This window comes from Oncorhynchus masou, chromosome 20 (assembly GCF_036934945.1).
Source record: "Oncorhynchus masou masou isolate Uvic2021 chromosome 20, UVic_Omas_1.1, whole genome shotgun sequence".
NCBI lineage: Eukaryota > Metazoa > Chordata > Actinopteri > Salmoniformes > Salmonidae > Oncorhynchus > Oncorhynchus masou.
This window is the reverse complement of record NC_088231.1, coordinates 14,073,801-14,097,672: the sequence shown is the minus strand read 5'-3', so window position 1 is coordinate 14,097,672 and position 23,872 is coordinate 14,073,801. Positions and strand designations below refer to the sequence as shown.

Here is a 23,872-nt window from a genome sequence, read left to right as displayed (position 1 = left end):
TATCAGGATGTTTCTATCACCACTACTGTTATCAGGATGTTTCTATCACCACACTACTGTTATCAGGATGTTTCTATCACCCACTACTGTTATCAGGATGTTTCTATCACCACCACTACTGTTATCAGGATGTTTCTATCACCACTACTGTTATCAGGATGTTTCTATCACTACACTACTGTTATCAGGATGTTTCTATCACCACTACTGTTATCAGGATGTTTCTATCACCACACTACTGTTATCAGGATGTTTCTATCACCACTACTGTTATCAGGATGTTTCTATCACCACTACTGTTATCAGGATGTTTCTATCACCACTACTGTTATCAGGATGTTTCTATCACTACACTACTGTTATCAGGATGTTTCTATCACCACTACTGTTATCAGGAGGTTTCTATCACCACTACTGTTATCAGGATGTTTCTATCACCACACTACTGTTATCAGGATGTTTCTATCACTATCACACTACTGTTATCAGGATGTTTCTATCACTACACTACTGTTATCAGGATGTTTCTATCACCACTACTGTTATCAGGATGTTTCTATCACCACTACTGTTATCAGGATGTTTCTATCACTACACTACTGTTATCAGGATGTTTCTATCACCACTACTGTTATCAGGATGTTTCTATCACCACTACTGTTATCAGGATGTTTCTATCACCACTACTGTTATCAGGATGTTTCTATCACCACTACTGTTATCAGGATGTTTCTATCACCACTACTGTTATCAGGATGTTTCTATCACTACACTACTGTTATCAGGATGTTTCTATCACCACACTACTGTTATCAGGATGTTTCTATCACCACACTACTGTTATCAGGATGTTTCTATCACCACACTACTGTTATCAGGATGTTTCTATCACCACTACTGTTATCAGGATGTTTCTATCACCACTACTGTTATCAGGATGTTTCTATCACCACTACTGTTATCAGGATGTTTCTATCACCACTACTGTTATCAGGATGTTTCTATCACCACACTACTGTTATCAGGATGTTTCTATCACCACTACTGTTATCAGGATGTTTCTATCACCACTACTGTTATCAGGATGTTTCTATCACCACTACTGTTATCAGGATGTTTCTATCACCACTACTGTTATCAGGATGTTTCTATCACCACTACTGTTATCAGGATGTTTCTATCACCACTACTGTTATCAGGATGTTTCTATCACCACTACTGTTATCAGGATGTTTCTATCACCACTACTGTTATCAGGATGTTTCTATCACCACTACTGTTATCAGGATGTTTCTGTTATCAGGATGTTTCTATACACTACTGTTATCAGGATGTTTCTATCACCACTACTGTTATCAGGATGTTTCTATCACCACTACTGTTATCAGGATGTTTCTATCACCACTACTGTTATCACACACTACTGGATGTTTCTATCACTACACTACTGTTATCAGGATGTTTCTATCACCACTACTGTTATCAGGATGTTTCTATCACCACTACTGTTATCAGGATGTTTCTATCACCACTACTGTTATCAGGATGTTTCTATCACTACACTACTGTTATCAGGATGTTTCTATCACCACTACTGTTATCAGGAGGTTTCTATCACCACTACTGTTATCAGGAGGTTTCTATCACCACACTACTGTTATCAGGATGTTTCTATCACCACTACTGTTATCAGGATGTTTCTATCACCACTACTGTTATCAGGATGTTTCTATCACCACTACTGTTATCAGGATGTTTCTATCACCACTACTGTTATCAGGATGTTTCATCACCACTACTGTTATCAGGATGTTTCTATCACCACTACTGTTATCAGGATGTTTCTATCACCACTACTGTTATCAGGATGTTTCTATCTGTTATCAGGATGTTTCACACTACTGTTATCAGGATGTTTCTATCACTACACTACTGTTATCAGGATGTTTCTATCACTACACTACTGTTATCAGGATGTTTCTATCACCACTACTGTTATCAGGATGTTTCTATCACTACACACTACTGTTATCAGGATGTTTTATCACTACACTACTGTTATCAGGATGTTTCTATCACCACACTACTGTTATCAGGATGTTTCTATCACCACTACTGTTATCAGGATGTTTCTATCACTACACTACTGTTATCAGGATGTTTCTATCACCACACTACTGTTATCAGGATGTTTCTATCACCACTACTGTTATCAGGATGTTTCTATCACCACTACTGTTATCAGGATGTTTCTATCACCACTACTGTTATCAGGATGTTTCTATCACTACACTACTGTTATCAGGATGTTTCTATCACCACTACTGTTATCAGGATGTTTCTATCACTGTTATCACTACTGTTATCAGGATGTTCCTATCACCACTACTGTTATCAGGATGTTTCTATCACCACTACTGTTATCAGGATGTTTCTATCACCACTACTGTTATCAGGATGTTTCTATCACCACTACTGTTATCAGGATGTTTCTATCACCACACTACTGTTATCAGGATGTTTCTATCACTACACTACTGTTATCAGGATGTTTCTATCACCACTACTGTTATCAGGATGTTTCTATCACTACACTACTGTTATCAGGAGGTTTCTATCACCACTACTGTTATCAGGATGTTTCTATCACCACTACTGTTATCAGGATGTTTCTATCACCACTACTGTTATCAGGATGTTTCTATCACCACTACTGTTATCAGGATGTTTCTATCACTACACTACTGTTATCAGGATGTTTCTATCACCACTACTGTTATCAGGATGTTTCTATCACTGTTATCACTACTGTTATCAGGATGTTTCTATCACCACTACTGTTATCAGGATGTTTCTATCACCACTACTGTTATCAGGATGTTTCTATCACCACTACTGTTATCAGGATGTTTCTATCACCACTACTGTTATCAGGATGTTTCTATCACCACTACTGTTATCAGGATGTTTCTATCACTACACTACTGTTATCAGGATGTTTCTATCACTACACTACTGTTATCAGGATGTTTCTATCACTACACTACTGTTATCAGGATGTTTCTATCACTACACTACTGTTATCAGGATGTTTCTATCACCACACTACTGTTATCAGGATGTTTCTATCACCACTACTGTTATCAGGATGTTTCTATCACCACTACTGTTATCAGGATGTTTCTATCACCACTACTGTTATCAGGATGTTTCTATCACCACTACTGTTATCAGGATGTTTCTATCACTACACTACTGTTATCAGGATGTTTCTATCACTACACTACTGTTATCAGGATGTTTCTATCACCACTACTGTTATCAGGATGTTTCTATCACCACTACTGTTATCAGGATGTTTCTATCACCACACTACTGTTATCATGATGTTTCTATCACTACACTACTGTTATCAGGATGGATGTTTCTATCACTACACTACTGTTATCAGGATGTTTCTATCACCACTACTGTTATCAGGATGTTTCTATCACACTACTGTTATCAGGATGTTTCTATCACCACACTACTGTTATCAGGATGTTTCTATCACTACACTACTGTTATCAGGATGTTTCTATCACCACTACTGTTATCAGGATGTTTCTATCACCACTACTGTTATCAGGATGTTTCTACACTACTGTTATCAGGATGTTTCTATCACCACACTACTGTTATCAGGATGTTTCTATCACTACACTACTGTTATCAGGATGTTTCTATCACTCACCACACTACTGTTATCAGGATGTTTCTATCACCACTACTGTTATCAGGATGTTTCTATCACTACTACTGTTATCAGGATGTTTCTATCACCACTACTGTTACCAGGATGTTTCTATCACTACACTACTGTTATCAGGATGTTTCTATCACCACACTACTGTTATCAGGATGTTTCTATCACCACTACTGTTATCAGGATGTTTCTATCACCACTACTGTTATCAGGATGTTTCTATCACCACTACTGTTATCAGGATGTTTCTATCACCACTACTGTTATCAGGATGTTTCTATCACTACACTACTGTTATCAGGATGTTTCTATCACCACACTACTGTTATCAGGATGTTTCTATCACTACACTACTGTTATCAGGATGTTTCTATCACCACTACTGTTATCAGGATGTTTCTATCACCACACTACTGTTATCAGGAGGTTTCTATCACCACTACTGTTATCAGGATGTTTCTATCACCACACTACTGTTATCAGGATGTTTCTATCACTACACTACTGTTATCAGGATGTTTCTATCACCAACTGCTGTGTATCGTCAAATGTTTAGAGATCCCTTTGTTGCCAACTGAGAATTGTTTGTCGCCTTGTCATGTGTAAAGCTTCAAATGCCAGACATTTCACATTTTTATAGCGGTGAATTTTTACCAATAATATCTATATATTTTTTTTTTTACATCTGTCTCTAAATGACACAAAACATTCTATGAATAGATTTCTGGGGGGAGAAAAGCGGGGTGTAATTTCCCCCGGCTCTCATTTTAACGACCCTGTATTCCTCACGTTCCTCTGTCCGGGTTGTGATGTTGGTTCCAATGAAAACACAGGATTTGGTAACAGTGACGGCACGCCATGCTCACTTTCCTCTACGGCTGTCTGATGTTACAGAGAGGGGAGCGGGGCTACCTTCATATACACAGAGGCGGCCGGTGTGTGTGTGTGTGTGTGTGAGTGTTTGTCCAAGCTTACAGTAGTGTGTGTGCGTGCATGTGTTCGGGGGTGACCTGCTCTGACCAAAAAACCCTTGACTAATAGTGTGTTGAGACTGTGTTACGGTCCAGGTCGGGTCAGCCAATATCTGCCAGACTTCCTGTGCTGCTGAACTGGGCCGTGTGTGAGCCGCTCACAGTTTCCTGCCGCATGGAATTCTGGGAGCTCTTGGGATATGACTGCAGGCTTCCCGTTGACAGACGTCCAGAGGGAGAGACCAGGTTCAGCCGTCGTTCCATCCTTAACTCTCCCAAATTAATTTCAGCATTTTGAAAAATGATAAAAACGTAATGTTTACCAAAGACATGTTACTTTGCTATCTGTCACAATGTAGAGGCTCTATCATCTTTCCCATTAGCGACAGACACATTTCTTCCTACCTTACAGTTCAGAATAGGCGAAGAGTGGTAAAACTAGGACAGTGGGACTGACCACCAACCAGTGACATACAAGTAACTGCCAAAATAATGGAAACACTTGAGTAAATGAGGGATAACGAAGTATAATGAACTCAGGTGCTTCCACACAGGTGTGGTTTCTGAGTTAATTTCAGCAATTAACATCCCATCATGCTTAGCGTCATGTATAAAATGCCCAGTTGCCTGTTATTATGTCTACCATGTCTAGAAGAGATGTCAGTGACCTTGAAAGTGGTTTCTCAAAGGAACATAGAGGGTTTAATAAAGGGTGTGTGTGTGTTTGGTTTGACTATCCTTTATATAACTAGGAAGTCAGTTAAGAACAAATTTGGCCTACCCCAGCAAAACCCTAACCCGGACAACGCTGGTACAATTGTGCGCCGCCCTATGGGACTCCCAATCACGGCCGGTTGTGATACAGCCTGGAATCAAACCAGGGTCTGTAGTGACGCCTCTAGCGCTGAGATGCAGTGCTTTAGACCACTGCGCCACTCGGGTTATAGGGTTTAGGGAAAATATTCATGTGAATGGTAATCCAGTGCTTGGTCCCCACATGGAGAGTAAAACAAACATATGTGTGTCTCAGTCACCAGGACTCAACCCAAATAAACACGAGAGATTCTGGAGCGGTGCCTAAAACAGTGTTTTCCACCACCTTCAACAAAACACTAAATTATGGAAATTATTGTGGAAGGACACACAGGCTCGTGGTGCCCAACACCCTTTTAAGACTCTTTATGTTGGTGTTTCCTTTATTTTGGCAGTTACATGTACATTGCTCATACATTGAACTTTATAGGGGTGGATTTCACTGCTCTTAATGGGGTGCCACTGAATTTCCTCTTCCTTACCAGGCCCTAAAAAACCTTTTTAACCTTTTTAAGGTCTTAAGGAAACCTGTCTGTAAGAATGTTAAAATGTCACTTAACAAATCAATCCCCCCATTTGCATGTGTGTGATCGAACACACATGTCCAGTGCAGGCAGAGTGACAGCCCTATTGATTACAACTAGATTAGGGCGGACATTCATCAGGCTTATGCACTCCTACACTCCTCACAACACAATGGGCAGAGTCAACTCAGATACCCACACTGTATATAGACAGAATATTCAACAGCTCAGATCCCAGCGAAGAACCCCCCCCTTCCAGATTCCAGCTAAGTAACACTACCAGATCAAACAATCCGTCCACAACTTACAGAAATCCCCATGATACCCATATAATATTTCCACCCCCAACCTCAAAAGTTCCAAAAGAATAATAACTCTCTCTCTCTCTCTCTCCCTCCCCCTCTTTCTCCTCCCTTCCTTTCCAGGCATCTTCTGCTCCCTTTCATCTGGAGTTTGGTTTTGCTGTGTTTGACGAGTATCTGATTAAAGGACCTATTAGCTCGCTGTGGCCGAGGAGCCCGACGTCAGTTTGCAGCAGGTATGTGAATAAGGGAAATGGAATTTTAGCTTCCACTGCTGCCTCCTTGGCTCTCATTCCTTACGTTATGCCCCAGTTCCCCTCTCCCGTCCTGGGGGCCCAGGCTCTGAGCTCTGCCTCCTTGGCTCTCATTCCTTACGTCATGCCCCAGTTCCCCTCTCCTGTCCTGGGGGCCCAGGCTCTGAGCTCTGCCTCCTTGGCTCTCATTCCTTACGTCATGCCCCAGTTCCCCTCTCCCGTCCTGGGGGCCCAGGCTCTGAGCTCTGCCTCCTTGGCTCTCATTCCTTATGTCATGCCCCAGTTCCCCTCTCCCGTCCTGGGGGCCCAGGCTCTGAGCTCTGCCTCCTTGGCTCTCATTCCTTATGTCATGCCCCAGTTCCCCTCTCCCGTCCTGGGGGCCCAGGCTTTGAGTTCTGCCTCCTTGGCTCTCATTCCTTACGTCATGCCCCAGTTCCCCTCTCCCGTCCTGGGAGCCCAGGCTCTGAGCTCTGCCTCCTTGGCTCTCATTCCTTACGTCATGCCCCAGTTCCCGTCTCCCGTCCTGTGGGCCCAGGCTGAGTTCTGCCTCCTTGGCTCTCATTCCTTACGTCATGCCCCTGTTCCCCTCTCCCGTCCTGGGGGCCCAGGCTCTGAGCTCTGCCTCCTTGGCTCTCATTCCTTACGTCATGCCCCAGTTCCCCTCTCCCGTCCTGGGGGCCCAGGCTCTGAGCTCTGCCTCCTTGGCTCTCATTCCTTACGTCATGCCCCAGTTCCCCTCTCCCGTCCTGGGAGCCCAGGCTCTGAGCTCTGCCTCTGTGGCACCTCATTGGGAAAACTCCCACACACACAGACAGGCACGCGCCCCCGTGCACACACACACACACACCTTTTTCCTCTGTCTCTCCCTCACGCCTCAATCACGCAGCTTACAACCCTGAGACTTCTAGGTACAGATCATCAGGCAGACACACACACTGTAATGCTGCGCTGAGTGGAACCTGACACACACACACGTCTCGCTGGTCTAAGTGGAACCCGAGGCGAGACAGCAGGGTGAATATCCTGCTCGGCCGGTGACGAGAAGCAGAGTGAGCTGTGATTGTGTAAAATCTCCCAAAACAAACATGTCACAGAGTATTTGGAGAGACCTGGAGGGAGGCCTGGCATGTACTGTACTGTAGACTGTGGGTCTAAAGTGGTATGTATGATTCATGGTAGAGAGCAGGCTGTGGGAAAGTGCTATGGTTCTGATTCAATTAACCAATGCAATAAAGCTTTGACATGGCCCACACAGACGTCAACTCTGGGACACACCAATTGTGCGTGACAGCCTACTTCATCAGTTCCCAACTTCCATATGAAAAAATGCGACTAGCGCCCTCTAAAAGACGCCGAAATCCCGAAGAAGATTAACGCAAGACTACCTGGGACTACCCAACTGTGTTTCAGTTTCACAAACAAACACACCCAAACGATCACAGCTCCAGACTGAGGGTCAAACTAAGCAGGAAGAACGGGTGAGGAGTAAAACGGTTCATCAACAGACCAAAAGCTCCGGTTCCGAGACGAGCATCATTCACCTAGAATAAGGCTAACAAGCTAACACACACATCTCCACTGTTAGCATCTACAGTAAGTATGTGAGTAACAGATGAATAAAAGCTCAGTAAACACTCCAGGTGTATCCCAGGGACAGACATACATGTACAGTACCATTAGTTGGAGTTAGTGGCAGAGCGTATTGGATGGGGAATTGTTTGGATAGCTGTTGGGAGAGACAGAGAATTGAGAATGAGGCTGTCTCAAATGACTGTGGAGCAGACTGGAGTGTTTAGTTCGGGGGTCTGACAGTCATGTTCCATGTCCACTCAGAGTGCTCTTTCTGGGTAACGTAGTTGATTTGGTTACGGATTGAAGTTACTTAGATGATTAAAATATATTTATGGAGGTGACTAACTTGTACTCAAAACCCCCTTTATGTCTGCCGGAGGGGTTTATTCATTCAGGTGAACGACACGTGGGTGAGCGGACCACTTAATAATAATAATAATAAATATATATATAATAAAGAGAGGAGCACTTACTGTACTGTTAGTATGCGTTTCGGTGGTGGAAGTACAAATAGGAAACGACGTCACACGGACATCTAAAGTGCTGGATGTTATTATTATTTTAAAATCAGTAAATGGTGAAAAGAGAATCCGTACACTCCAACTAACAAATCTGAAAAAGTATGTTATTTGGGCCTTCCCAAAAACAGAAGCCCCAGGCTAGATTTGAAGTTCTACCCCAATCTAAAGCCTCTTGAGCTGGGATAGTTTTTACACTTATCCCCTGATGTAAATGGTTGGGAGTCCTACAGGACGTGCCATTGAATAGACTAAAGGATAGAGAGAGTAAAGAGAGCCGACTGTATGAACGGAAGAACCACTACCGGATGTCCATTACCGGCCAACAGCTGTGTTCACTTCACATGGAAAATAAACCTCGAAGTTAAATATATAGAGAGACTCGACTTCCAGGGTACATAACCAATTATCAATGCTATCAATATCTTTACACAGTGAATAAAATATAACATGGAACAGTCAAATTTGATCCAGCAGAGATTGGGACACTGGAAGAATAAAATAATCCGAATTATGACCGATTTAAGATTTTCATGCAGATTTCATATGGAATTATTATTATTCCCATTTTCTCAGTTGAATTTCCTCCATCGAATCTCACTAGCGGTTTATCATGTGCAAATAGAGATGAAGAATTGCACCTTTAAACATGACTTCTGTTAAGCAGCTCCAGTGTTAATAAAGTTGTGATGACCTTCCACATCAGGCAGGAGGGTGGTTTGTGATGAGAAAACGAGATGAGCTGAGCTGAGATGAGAGCATAGTAAGCAGAGTGAATAGAGACGACTGGGGGATTGATGTCTGTAGAGGAGGAAGGGGAGCTGATATTGGGGGTCATTGAGCCCTGTGTGATGGATGACCTAAACTTGACGAACGCCACGTCTTTGAAATGCAGACCTGAGTGTAGATGAGGGTCAGTGTGTGTGTGTGTGTGTGTGTGGGGGGGGGGGGGGCGAAGACGCATTAATTCCTGCATGCTTGACTGGACACCTTGGCTAGGGACGTAGCGGGGTAAAGATGCCACCTGTCCCACAATCCACCTCAAACACCCAGAGAGAGAGAGAGGAAGAGATGGAATATTAGTGAGGGTAAGGAGGGAGAGGGGGAGGGAGAGAGGGAAAAAGAGAAGAGAAAGAAAGCCTCTGCAAAAACTGCAGTGCTGCAGAAAAGCCTCCTGCCAGGCCATGCATGGCCCGAGAGAGAGAGAGATGGGAGAGAGAGAGAGATGGGAGAGAGAGAGATGGGAGAGAGAGAGAGATGATGGGAGAGAGAGAGAGATGATGGGAGAGAGAGAGAGATGATGGGAGAGAGAGAGAGAGAGAGATGATGGGAGAGAGAGAGGAAGCAAGAGGGAGAGAGACAGCATTAGCGAGTGTGTCTGTCAGCGGCCATAGATCATGCCATTTCTCAGGCTCCCTCAGCCTCCTCCATTACATCATTGAAGAGGAGGAGGAGCGTGCAGGAGAAGGAGGGGTTAGAGCTCGTAAAACACAGAGCACACAGTAAACATGTCTGCCCTCGCATATGACAATACCCCTTCAGAGAGCGCTGGCTGACGTTGACCAGACGCTGTAGCTCGTTCCCACCCTGCCGCAGGCCCTGTAATGTTATACTGTAGCCTCACAGACTCCCATGCCGGTTGGATGGATCAGCGCTAAGCTAGGCTAACGCTACGTTAGGCTAACCCAGTGAGCTCACTCATAAACTTAGGGACAATGCTGTTAGCAGTTAGCGGTATTAGCAGCTAACCTCAACTCTCACAGCGGTCCCTCTGGGGGTCCTGGGAGAGAGAGAGGGAGTGAACATTACGGGTGTCCCCGGCTGGTGCCTGCCTGATTGTATTGGGAGAGAGAGTTGTGGAGATGAGAGGCGAATGTAAACATGGGTGAACTTTGACCCCGTGTAGCCGGTGGTCATACAAGAGCAGCAGAGCAGCCTGGTAGGGTGGTGTGTGGGAAACACACACACACACACACACACACACACCTTCCTTCTGACACTTCCCACAACCCTGATCACACCTCTGTGTAGGGGGAGCTCTATAAATCTGCCAGGGGCACGATACGATCAGCAAAGCAAACATCACTTCAAAATGTCTGATTGGAAGAAAAAAACAGCCTGACACACAGCTCAACTCAAGCACACCAAAACACCCCCCAATCTACCCCTCTCTTTCACATGCTCATAGACTTCAACCATTTTGGATAATGGCCTTGTCCCATATGTTGACACACTTTGCGTGAGGGGCTGTCAGCATATTAGGTTGACAGACCTCAGTGCTTGGACAGAGAAGAACAGAGAGTAGGGTGGGTATCGTTATGGGGTCTCAGTGAGTAACACCATGTGGGTCAAGTTGAAGTGGCTCTCGTCTCTCAGCACGGCCAGGCCCGAGCTTTTGAGGTTGGCTCACTGATCCCGGCTGGCTGGCGGAGTAGGAGAGACAGTGTGATGGTCCCAACAAACAAACGGTGTGTGTGTGTCCATTACTGTACTTCACACTAAAGGACTAGCTGCCGTCAACAGGCACTCCACAGAGAAGACGACCGTCTCGTCTGTCCCAGTTACCTGAGGGGAGTTTTCCTGTAGGCTGTCGGACTGCCTGACAGATATTTGACACTTCCAAAGGGACGAGGAGAAGCCGTGGTGGGTTTGGAGTGCAGACCTGTGTTCAACTCTGTCTCGCTCAGCTTCTGTTCCATCAGTCAACTGGTTTGACCCACCAAGCAGCTCCTGAGTGGGGTCTCCCCCCTCTACATTTCTCTCTTTCTGGGTGGGGTCTCCCCCCTCTACATTTCTCTCTTTCTGGGGTCTCCCCCTCTACATTTCTCTCTTTCTGGGTGGGGTCCCCCTCTACATTTCTCTCTTTCTGGGTGGGGTCTCCCCCTCTACATTTCTCTCTTTCTGGGTGGGGTCTCCCCCTCTACATTTCTCTCTTTCTGGGTGGGGTCTCCCCCCTCTACATTTCTCTCTTTCTGGGTGGGGTCCCCCCCCTCTACATTTCTCTCTTTCTGAGTGGGGTCTCCCCCCTCTACATTTCTCTCTTTCTGGGTGGGGTCCCCCCCCCTCTACATTTCTCTCTTTCTGGGTGGGGTCTCCCCCCTCTACATTTCTCTCTTTCTGGGTGGGGTCTCCCCCCTCTACATTTCTCTCTTTCTGGGTGGGGTCCCCCCCCTCTACATTTCTCTCTTTCTGGGTGGGGTCTCCCCCCTCTACATTTCTCTCTTTCTGGGTGGGGTCCCCCCCCTCTACATTTCTCTCTTTCTGGGTGGGGTCTCCCCCCTCTACATTTCTCTCTTTCTGGGTGGGGTCTCCCCCTCTACATTTCTCTCTTTCTGGGTGGGGTCCCCCCCCTCTACATTTCTCTCTTTCTGGGTGGGGTCTCCCCCCTCTACATTTCTCTCTTTCTGGGTGGGGTCCCCCCTCTACATTTCTCTCTTTCTGGGTGGGGTCTCCCCCCTCTACATTTCTCTCTTTCTGAGTGGGTTAGTGGATGTCCCTGTCAATCCTTCTGCTGAGCAGAATCTTCATAAAAAGGGCTGAGCATTGTGTTCTTATGGCCTTACAGTCCTTTCCCATGCGTGTAGTTTACGGAGCTGTCAGCAGCGTTACAAGAGGTTAGATGAGTGAGAGGAGCCACACTGAAAGAGTACAATAAACTGAAGGGGAAATATGTATTCATCAAGATCAAATATTCATCCTATTAAGATCACGACATAGTCCACTTCCAGGTTGGGCATGTATGTGACTAGTAGAACCAGTAGCCCCGGTGGCTGGTTAAGCCAAAGCACATGATCACCTGCTATTACCTTAATCATAAACAGATCTGAGAGAAAGAGAAGAGAGAGAGAGAGAGAGAGAGAGAGAGAGAGACAAGGAGAGAGAGAGGAGAGAGAAGGAGAGAGAGAGAAGGGAGAGAGAGAGAAGGAGAGAGAGAGAAGGAGAGAGAGAGAGAGGAGAGAGAAGGAGAGAGAGAGAGAAGTAGAGAGAGAGATAAGTAGAGAGAGAGAGAAGTAGAGAGAAGGAGAGAGAGAGAGAGAAGGAGAGAGAGAGAGAGAGAGAAGGAGAGGAGAGAGAGAGAAGGAGAGAGTGAGAGGAGAGAGTGAGAGAAGGAGAGAGAGAGAAGGAGAGAGAGAAAGAGAAAGAAAGAGAGAAAGAGAGAGGAAGAGAGAGAAAGAGAGAGAGAGAAAGAAAGAGAGAAAGAAAGGATATTTGTCATATATTGTGGAATGCTGGTGAAACATGACAGTGACCAGAGACGTCTAGTTATCTGGCGAGGGGGGGATCAAGTTCTTAACCTCTCCCCTGACCCTGTGGTAAAATCAACAATCGCTCCTGATCTCTGTGTCACGCAACATCAAGACCAGAGTAAAGTGTGTGTGTATGTATCTTATTTTACTAGGCAAGTCAGTTAAGAACAAACTTTTATTTACAATGACGGCCTACCCCCAGCTGAACCCAGACGACGCTGGGACAATTGTGCGCCGCCCTTTGAGACTCCCAAATAACGTCTGGTTGTGATACAAACTAGAATCGAACCAGGGTGTCTGTAGTGACGCCTCTATTACTGAGAGGGAGTGCCTTACACCGCTGCGCCACTCGGGAGCCCTGTGTGTGAATGTGTGTGTGTGTGTGTGTGTGTGTGTGTGTGTGTGTGTGTGTGTGTGTGTGTGTGTGTGTGTGTGTGTGAATGTGTGTGTGTGTATGTGTGTGTGTGTGGTCAAGGTAAAGACATGGTCTCTCCACCGTGGGCCTGTTTACAATCCCAGTAATCCTGGGTACATCCCAAACCTATGTATTTACAATGAGGGTCATGAATCTTGGAGATGTATAAGTCAGGGTCAATCAAGGAGCCGTGTTTAGACGGGTGGAGGGTTGGGGTGTAGAGGGGTGGTGGTGGAGGGTTGGGAAGTAGAGGGGTGGTGGTGGAGGGTTGGGATGTAGAGGGGTGGTGGTGGAGGGTTGGGGTGTAGAGGGGTGGTGGTGGAGGGTTGGGGTGTAGAGGGGTGGTGGTGGAGGGTTGGGATGTAGAGGGGTGGTGGTGGAGGGTTGGGATCTAGAGGGGTGGTGGTGGAGGGTTGGGATGTAGAGGGAGGGGTGGTGGTGGAGGGTTGGGATGTAGAGGGGTGTAAAGGGGTGGTGGTGGAGGGTTGGGATATAGAGGGGTGGTGGTGGAGGGTTGGGATATAGAGGGGTGGTGGTGGAGGGTTGGGATGTAGAGGGGTGTAAAGGGGTGGTGGTGGAGGGTTGGGATGTAGAAGGGTGTAAAGGGGTGGTGGTGGAGGGTTGGGATGTAGAGGGGTGGTGGTGGAGGGTTGGGATGTAGAGGGGTGTAAAGGGGTGGTGGTGGAGGGTTGGGATATAGAGGGGTGGTGGTGGAGGGTTGGGATGTAGAGGGGTGTAAAGGGGTGGTGGTGGAGGGTTGGGGTGTAGAGGGGTGGTGGTGGAGGGTTGGGATGTAGAGGGGTGGTGGTGGAGGGTTGGGGTGTAGAGGGGTGGTGGTGGAGGGTTGGGATATAGAGGGGTGGTGGTGGAGGGTTGGGAAGTAGAGGGGTGGTGGTGGAGGGTTGGGATGTAGAGGGGTGGTGGTGGAGGGTTGGGATCTAGAGGGGTGGTGGTGGAGGGTTGGGATCTAGAGGGAGGGGTGGTGGTGGAGGGTTGGGATGTAGAGGGGTGTAAAGGGGTGGTAGTGGAGGGTTGGGATATATAGAGGGGTGGTGGTGGAGGGTTGGGATATAGAGGGGTGGTGGTGGAGGGTTGGGATGTAGAGGGGTGTAAAGGGGTGGTGGTGGAGGGTTGGGATATAGAGGGGTGGTGGTGGAGGGTTGGGATATAGAGGGGTGGTGGTGGAGGGTTGGGATGTAGAAGGGTGTAAAGGGGTGGTGGTGGAGGGTTGGGATGTAGAAGGGTGTAAAGGGGTGGTGGTGGAGGGTTGGGATGTAGAGGGGTGGTGGTGGAGGGTTGGGATGTAGAGGGGTGTAAAGGGGTGGTGGTGGAGGGTTGGGATATAGAGGGGTGGTGGTGGAGGGTTGGGATGTAGAGAGCTGGTGGTGGAGGGTTGGGATGTAGAGGGGTGGTGGTGGAGGGTTGGGGATGGAGGGTGGGGAGAGGGTGGTGGTGGAGGGTTGGGATGTAGAGGGTGGTGGTGGTGGAGGGTTGGGATGTAGAGGGGTGGTGGTGGAGGGTTGGGATGTAGAGGGGTGTAAAGGGGTGGTGGTGGAGGGTTGGGATATAGAGGGGTGGTGGTGGAGAGTTGGGATATAGAGGGGTGGTGGTGGGGGTTGGGATGTAGAGGGTGTGGGGTGGTGGTGGAGGGTTGGGATGTAGAGGGGTGTAAAGGGGTGGTGTTGGAGGGTTGGGATATAGAGGGGTGGTGGTGGAGGGTTGGGATGTAGAGGGGTGGTGGTGGAGGGTTGGGATGTAGAGGGGTGGTGGTGGAGGGTTGGGATGTAGAGGGGTGGTGGTGGAGGGTTGGGATGTAGAGGGGTGGTGGTGGAGGGTTGGGATGTAGAGGGGTGGTGTGGAGGGTTGGGATATAGAGGGGTGGTGGTGGAGGGTTGGGTAGAGGGAGGGGTGGTGGTGGGGTTGGGATGTAGAGGGGTGGTGGTGGAGGGTTGGGATATAGAGGGGTGGTGGTGGAGGGTTGGGATGTAGAGGGGAGGGGTGGTGGTGGAGGGTTGGGGATGGTGGAGGGGGGTGTAAGGGGTGGTGGTGGAGGGTTGGGATATAGAGGGGTGGTGGTGGAGGGTTGGGATACAGAGGGGTGGTGGTGGAGGGTTGGGATGTAGAGGGGGGTAGAGGGGTGGTGGTGGAGGGTTGGGATGTAGAGGGTGGGGTGGTGGTGGAGGGTTGGGATGTAGAGGGGTGGTGGTGGAGGGTTGGGATGTAGAGGGGTGGTGGTGGAGGGTTGGGATGTAGAGGGGTGGTGGTGGAGGGTTGGGATGTAGAGGGGTGGTGGTGGAGGGTTGGGATGTAGAGGGGTGGTGGTGGAGGGTTGGGATGTAGAGGGGTGGTGGTGGAGGGTTGGGATATAGAGGGAGGGGTGGTGGTGGAGGGTTGGGATGTAGAGGAGTAAAGGGGGTGGTGGTGGAGGGTTGGGTGGAGGGTTGGGATATAGAGGGGGGGTGGTGGTGGAGGGTTGGGATGGAGGGGGTATAGAGGGGGGTGGTGGTGGAGGGTTGGGATGTAGAGGGGTGGAGGGTTGGGATGGAGGGTTGGGATGTAGAGGGGTGGTGGTGGAGGGTTGGGATATAGAGGGGTGGTGGTGGAGGGTTGGGATAGAGGGGTGGTGGTGGAGGGTTGGGATGTAGAGGGGTGGTGGTGGAGGGTTGGGATGTAGAGGGAGGGGGTGGTGGTGGAGGGTTGGGATGTAGAGGGGGTGGTGGTGGAGGGTTGGGATGTAGAGGGGTGGTGGTGGAGGGTTGGGATATAGAGGGGTGGTGGTGGAGGGTTGGGATGTAGAGGGGTGGTGGTGGAGGGTTGGGATGTAGAGGGGGTGGTGGAGGGGGTGGTGGTGGAGGGTTGGGATGTAGAGGGGTGGTGGTGGAGGGTTGGGATATAGAGGGGTGGTGGTGGTGGAGGGTTGGGAGGGTTGGGTAGAGGGGGTGGTGGTGGAGGGTTGGGATGTAGAGGGGTTGGGGGATGTAGGGTTGGGAGGGGTGGTGGTGGAGGGTTGGGATGTAGAGGGGGGTGGTGGAGGGTTGGGATGGAGGGTGGTGGAGGGTTGGGATGTAGAGGGGTGGTGGTGGAGGGTTGGGATGTAGAGGGGTGGTGGTGGAGGGTTGGGATGTAGATGGGTGAGGGGTGGTGGTGGAGGGTTGGGATGTAGGGGGTGGTGGTGGAGGGTTGGGATGTAGAGGGGTGGTGGTGGAGGGTTGGGGAGTGGTGGTGGAGGGTTGGGATGTAGAGGGGGGTGGTGGTGGAGGGTTGGGATGTAGAGGGGTGGTGGTGGAGGGTTGGGATATAGAGGGGTGGTGGTGGAGGGTTGGGATGTAGAGGGGTGGTGGTGGAGGGTTGGGATGTAGAGGGGTGGTGTTGGAGGGTTGGGATGTAGAGGGGGAGGGGTGGTGGTGGAGGGTTGGGATGTAGAGGGGGAGGGGTGGTGGTGGAGGGTTGGGGAGGGGTGGTGGTGGAGGGTTGGGGGATGTAAAGGGGGTGGTGGTGGAGGGTTGTAGAGGGGGGGTGGTGGTGGAGGGTTGGGATGTAGAGGGGTTGGGGTGGTGGTGGGATGTAGAGGGGTTGTTGGGATGTAGAGGGGTGGTGGTGGAGGGTTGGGATGTAGAGGGGTGGTGGTGGAGGGTTGGGATGGGATGTAGAGGGGGTGGTGGAGGGTGGAGGGTTGGGATGATAGAGGGGTGGTGGTGGAAGGTTGGGATGGAGGGTTGGGATGTAGAGGGGTGGTGGTGGAGGGTTGGGATGTAGAGGGGTGGTGGTGGAGGGTTGGGATGTAGAGGGGTGGTGGTGGAGGGTTGGGATATAGAGGGGTGGTGTGGAGGGTTGGGATGTAGAGGGGTGGTGGTGGAGGGTTGGGATGTAGAGGGGTGGTGGTGGAGGGTGGGTAAAGGGGTGGTGGTGGAGGGTTGGGATATAGAGGGGTGGTGGTGGAGGGTTGGGATGTAGAGGGGTGGTGGTGGAGGGTTGGGATGTAGAGGGGTGGTGGTGGAGGGTTGGGAGGGTTGGGATGTAGAGGGGGGGGTGGAGGGTTGGGATGTAGAGGGGTGGTGGGAGGTTGGGTAGAGGGGTGGTGGTGGAGGGTTGGGAGGGTTGTGGAGGGTTGGGATGTAGAGGGGGTGGTGGTGGGGTTGGGATGTAGAGGGTGGTGGTGTTGGAGGGTTGGGATGTAGAGGGGTGGTGGTAGAGGGGTGGTGGAGGGTTGGGATGTAGAGGGGTGGTGGTGGAGGGTTGGGATGTAGAGGGGGGTGGTGGAGGGTTGGGATTGGGGTGGTGTTGGAGGGTTGGGATGTAGAGGGGTGGTGGTGGAGGGTTGGGATGTAGAGGGGTGGTGGTGGAGGGTTGGGATGTAGAGGGGTGGTGGTGGAGGGTTGGGATGTAGAGGGGTGGTGGTGGAGGGTTGGGATGTAGAGGGGTGGTGGTGGAGGGTTGGGATGTAGAGGGGTGGTGGTGGAGGGTTGGGATGTAGAGGGGTGTGGAGGGTTGTAGAGGGGTGGTGGTGGAGGGTTGGGATATAGGGAGGGGTGGTGGTGGAGGGTTGGGATGTAGAGGGGTGGTGATGGAGGGTTGGGATGTAGAGGGGTGGTGGTGGAGGGTTGGGATGTAGAGGGGTGGTGGTGGAGGGTTGGGATATAGAGGGGTGGTGGTGGAGGGTTGGGATATAGAGCGGTGGTGGTGGGGGGGTAGAGGGTGGTGGTGGGGTTGGGATGTAGAGGGGGTGGTGGTGGAGGGTGGTGGGGATGATATAGAGGGGTGGTGGTGGAGGGTTGGGATGGGAGAGGGTGGTGGTGGAGGGTTGGGATGTAGAGGGGTGGTGGTGGAGGGTTGGGATGTAGAATACCCCAAAAAAATGGCACTAGAACACATTGTGTTCTCCTTTACTCAATGTAAAATAAATTAGGCCTACATCTTCACATACGGAAACTAATACAGGCTAATTTCAAACAAAAACTCACACACTACAAAAACATTGCACAAGCTGTAGACTACACACACTCCCTCTCTCCCTCTCTCTCCCTGATGCAAAATGGAAAAACAACCTGCCATTTTACGTGGGGCTACAATCCTCTACCGTGTGGAGGGTTTAATGGCCTTCCCAGATTGGGCTTTAATTAGCTGTTAATCATCTTTTGTGCTTAATGAGCGGAGCAGCTCTGGCACTCAGCCTCCCCCTCCCCCTCTCTCTCTCTCTCTCTCTCTCTCTCCCTCCCTCCCTCTCCTCTCTCCTCTCCAATTCAATTCAATTCAATTCAATGGCTTTATTGGCATGGGGAATATGTGTTAACATTGCCAAAGCAAGTAAGGTAGATAATATATAAAGTGAATTTATAAAGTGAAATAAACAATAAAAATTAACAGTAAACATTACACATACAGAAGTTTCAAAACAATAAAGACTCTCTCTTTCCCCTCTCCCTCTCTCCCTCCCTCCCCCTCTCTCTCTCCCTCTCTCCCCCTCCCTCCCTCTCTCTCTCTCTCCCCCTCCCTCCCTCCTCTCTCTCTCCTCTCTCTCCCTCCCTCCCTCTCTCTCCCTCCCTCTCCCTCCCTCCCTCCCTCTCCCTCTCTCCCTCCCTCCCCCTCTCTCTCTCCCTCCCTCCCTCTCCCTCCCTCCCTCTCCCTCTCTCCCTCTCCCTCCCCTCTCTCCCCTCCCTCCCTCTCTGTGACTGGTGTTGCTGGGTCATTAGGAGCAGACGACAAGCTAAAAGAGCCAAACAGACCCATTAACTCTCCCCCTCTCATCTCAGACTCTCTTCCTCAACCCCTCACTGCTCATCTCCTTCAGTCCCCCTCTCCCTCTCTCCATCTCCTTCTCCCCCTCCCTCCCTCTCTCCCCCTCTCCCTCCCTCTCTCCCTCCCTCTCTCCCTCCCTCCCTCTCTCCCCCCTCCCTCCCTCTGTGACTCCCTCTCCCTCTCTCTCCCCCCTCTCCCTCCCCTCTCCCCCTCTCTCCCTCTCTCCCCCCTCTCCCCCCTCCCTCCCTCTCCCTCCCTCTCCCTCCCTCTCCCTCCCTCTCTCCCCCTCCCCTCTCCCTCCTCCTCCTCTCCCTCTCTGTGACTGGTGTTGCTGGGCCATTAGGAGCAGACGACAAGCCTCCCCCTCTCTCCCCCCTCTCCCTCTCCTCCCTCTCCCCTCTCCCTCCTCTCCCCCTCCCTCCCTCTCTCCCTCTCCCTCCCTCTCCCTCCCTCCCTCTCCCCCCTCCCTCCCTCCTCCCCCTCTCCCCCCCTCTCCCCCCTCTCCCCCTCTCCCTCCTCCTCCTCTCCCTCTCTGTGACTGGTGTTGCTGGGTCATTAGGAGCAGACGACAAGCTAAAAGAGCCAAACAGACCCATTAACTCTCCCCCTCTCATCTCAGACTCTCTTTCTCAACCCCTCACTGCTCATCTCCTTCAGTCCCCCTCTCGTTCTCCCTCTCCCCCTCTCTCTCTCATAATATCACAGGAGCCAGCTGAACCCTCTAATGCCAGCTATCAGTCATGAGGGGAAACCCGCCCCCCGATCCCACCTCTCCCTCCATCTCTCTCCCTTCCCCAGAGTGACGGGACTAACTTCCTCTAATGGTGTCAGTATGTGAGGAGGACATGTTCTCTAGAATGAGAGGGTTAATGTCCAGGAGCGTTCAAGACACTCCATGTTCATTACAGATCAAACTGCCCTGCGTTCAGTTCTCTCAATGTCAATGTCCTCCCTCCGTTCTTTCTACCACCGTAAAGGGAAGCCTGCTGTGACATCTAGCTTACACACAGTCTTAAAGAGGGCGCATTGAAATAACATTTAGCAAGACGGAGAACAATATCTCTCGTGGTTCTCCTGAGGGAGAGTCTGTCTCAGTAGCCCCAGGTGTGTCGGCTGTCAGATATTCCATAACAGCTGGGGAGCGGGGGCTGTTCTAGACGCCACAGACACACTACTGACAGCTCTGTCCCTGCGGGCAATTATATCTGTTCCGTCACCAGGAAAACACAACTAAAGGAACTTCTGTTCCTACTGAAGTGGGATTCATGGGAAATGCATGAAGACGTCCAGACAAAATATGTGAACACAGATAGTTTCAACAGATAATTGAAACACGGCTCTTCATCTATGCAGATTACATAATTTTTTTACATTTTTATAATGACAGCAGCTGATACTATAAATTGGTGAATTTGAACGTAACAAAGATGAGTACGCAAATAACAATGAAACATAACTACTGTTTGATCTACTTCCATTGTGTTGTTCTCTCACAAAGCCTGGCGCCCTGACATCCTGTTTGTATTGGGAGCATCTCAACGCCTCCTCTCTGCCCGCCTGTCCTCTGCTCTCGCTGCCGAGCTGCTCTGCTGTGCAGGACGGGTCGATATCGGCAGGAATGGCACACGGTGGAGGAGAGAAACAAAGGGCTGGATCCATCTGCACTGTAATGGCGTGTGTGTGTGTGTGTGTGTGTGTGTGTGTGAGAGTCTGTTCTAGGTTGGACATAATTGCCTCGGTCCTGGAGGAAAACAGAGCACCATGGGAATTACAGCGAAGGGTAACTGGACCAGTACGGACACACAACAGTTGAATCACAGCAACAAACATAATTCATGACCGCGCTCAGTGATACTCTGTGGAAGAGATCAGGAGATCCTGCTATGCTTAGCGGTAAGGCGGACCGTTAAGACGTGATAAGGACATTTGAGTTCCATGTGAAGAACCCGCCACTGAATCCCCCACTGCTGCAGTCAGACAGTGTCACAGAGCAGTCCACCTTACAGCGCTGGGGGTTAACGGCAGTCAAACTGTCAGCCAGCCAAATGCTGCCCTGGCCGCTAATTAGCTGTAGGCTCCAGTGGTCCGACTACCTACTGTAACATCTGCAGTAACAGCCTGCTTTATAGATCATCTGTCCACTAGGCAGGCAGGCAGGCAGGCAGGCAGGCAGAACACACACTGCTGTAGCAGTACTATGTCCAACTGTCTAACCACCACACAGCCAAGCCATCTGACTGGGGATAACATACCAAGCTGGAAGGAAATGTGTGTGTGTACATGCTTATGTGTGTGTGTGTCAGACAAAGGTCTGTCCATCTGAGAGTGTGTGGCAATGAGGCTATGTGCATGTGTGTGAGTACATTGACAATAGCAACGTGTGTATGCGTGTCTGAGTGCTTACCGAACCCCCCCCCCCCCAACTCTGTGGAGTTGGCGTGTCACACCTTAGGTTGTGTGATTAATGACGTGGGCTGAATCCCATCAGCGTCCTGATTAACATGACCACACAGGTCACAGAGCACAGCCTGTTCACCACAGCCTGATCCCCACAGCCTGATCCCCACAGCCTGATCCCCACAGCCTGATCCCCACAGCCTGATCCCCACAGCCTGATCCCCACAGCCTGATCCCCACAGCCTGATCCCCACAGCCTGATCCCCACAGCCTGATCCCCACAGCCTGATCCCCACAGCCTGATCCCCTGATCCCCACAGCCTGATCCCCCCCACAGCCTGATCCCCACAGCCTGATCCCCACAGCCTGATCCCCACAGCCTTCCCTGCTGCCTCATCAACCACTCACTACTACCACTGGGCAGAGACTGGAGAGAGGTGGGAAGTGTCTAGGTCCTAAAAGACATGCCAGGAGTAGCATCATCAAACTATGTGGCAGGACATAGCTCCATGGTTATTAGCTCTGCACTATGTCTCTGGGAGAGCATCTCAAGAGTCAGGGGTGGTTTATGTGAATCCTTGTTTGGGAAAGGAGGGACATGGGGAGGAAGCCATTAGACTGTTTGAGACGGTATCATTTTACAATCGCAACGCAGTGGTTTAAACAGAGGTGACAAACAGTTTGAGCATGACACCAGAACAACATGGAGCTTTTTGACCTTCTGGAACATCTGAAATGGGAGAGAGGAGGAATCTGATCTGGAGCACAATCTCTGCTGCTTGTGTGTAAGAGGACACTGCAGTCACTGTGGTGCTATAAAAGTACGACAGTAATTCTGACAACTAAATATACACAGGTCTGGTGTGCTTGGGGACAGGAGGGAGAGATCAGAAACAGGACACCACATCATCCTCCTCAATAACTCCTTGGCCGTGTGAGAGTCATCAAAGACCAAGCAGAGTCATGTCAGAGGAGCGGGAGGCTCAGGTAACAGGAAGGGACCGGAGCTGGACAGGAAATAACACCGTCTCTTTTCATTAGCATTTCCTGCTAAGCTAGCCTAGCGTGGAGGAGGGGTAGGGATCTGACAGGGCTTCAGAGGAGTGCTTTGATGACATGTGAGGAAGAGGACTTCTGTGTGTGTGTGTGTGTGCCGTACCAGTCTGTTGATGCGTACGAACTCCTCGGGGGTCTTGGCCCAGGGCGGCAGCTCCACGTCAGACACCACAGTCCCATCCTCCATCACACCCAGGCTGTAGTTGTTGGCGTTTACAAACATCTCAGGGAGGTAGTAGAACTCTGGGGTCAACTCCTGGACAGACAGACAGACAGACAGACAGACATTAACACTGTAGAGCCAACCTGAACCATCCCTTCACTAAGTAATGTCACGTTCATGTACAGTACATTCTAGAATAGTTTTGTCACATTTGTAGTCAATAAATCAACCCTTTTAGTTAGGGAGAACAGTATCACAGTAAGCCATTTCATCATTCGAATAACACTGACAAGATGCTCTGTGATACAGCCTCCAGTCTCAGTGTGTGGGACACTACATTAGAATGTGACTACTGAGGACCCACATCATGACAGCCAGGTAGAAAGAACAGGGGACTGTGACCTTCAGAGAGAGAAGCTACAGTTTAGAGAGAGAGAGAGTTCATTAACAGAAAGAAAGAGAGAGAGAAGACACGGTGTAAAGTACATTTAGAACGCATGTGGATGTGTGTGTGTGTGTGTGTGTGTGTGGAAGGTCCTTTAATCTGGGACTGCCACTGTCGTCCCTCAGACAGCTAGTCAGAAGCTAGTCGCAACACTTGAGCTGTGCCATTACTCATGGAAATTACATTTCAGACTGCTCATCTGCTGCCTGCCTGCTACCACGCTGCAAGCAGGCAGGCCGATAAAAGGCATCAAAACCTTTTGTGTGTGTGTGTGCGCGTGCGTGTGCGTGTGCGCTGGGGTTTCCACGCTTCTGAAAGGGGGGTTGTCTGTAATCGTAGAGCGCCAAACAGAATATATGATGTTCTATTTTCTATGCTTCTCAAAGGATTTTCTGAAGGATTAGAAGGAGCGACAGGTCACAGAACTCACCCGAATGTGATTGTGTGTCTGTGCACAGTTGAACACTTCGTTATGGAATTATGACATTTCACGATGGGCCCCGAAAAAACATCAACGTTCGTGTAAACTGAAGAGCTCGATTGTTAAGACCTTGAGGGTGTAAACCTTAAACCCGGCTTCATTTCTAACAAACCATAGCTCAGCCTCAATGTGTATGAAATGCCTTCATATACAGAAAGACACAAACGTTTAGATTATGGGGCAAACCAAAACATATGGTGATAAATCTTTGCCATCCCGCAAACAGAAATAAA

The 23,872-nt window shown here is 49.7% G+C and overlaps 1 protein-coding gene across 4 annotated transcripts in view; it reads right to left on the bottom strand.

Moving 5' to 3' along the window:
* The window catches only part of LOC135506995 (lipopolysaccharide-responsive and beige-like anchor protein), a 373,235-nt gene that overhangs the window by 73,641 nt on the left and 275,722 nt on the right, over window positions 1-23,872 (bottom strand). For all 4 annotated transcript variants that reach the window (XM_064926445.1, XM_064926448.1, XM_064926447.1 and 1 more), the window contains one exon: window positions 22,654-22,806. In XM_064926445.1, the coding sequence (XP_064782517.1) occupies window positions 22,654-22,806 (153 nt within the window). The remainder of the gene's footprint in view (window positions 1-22,653; window positions 22,807-23,872) is intronic.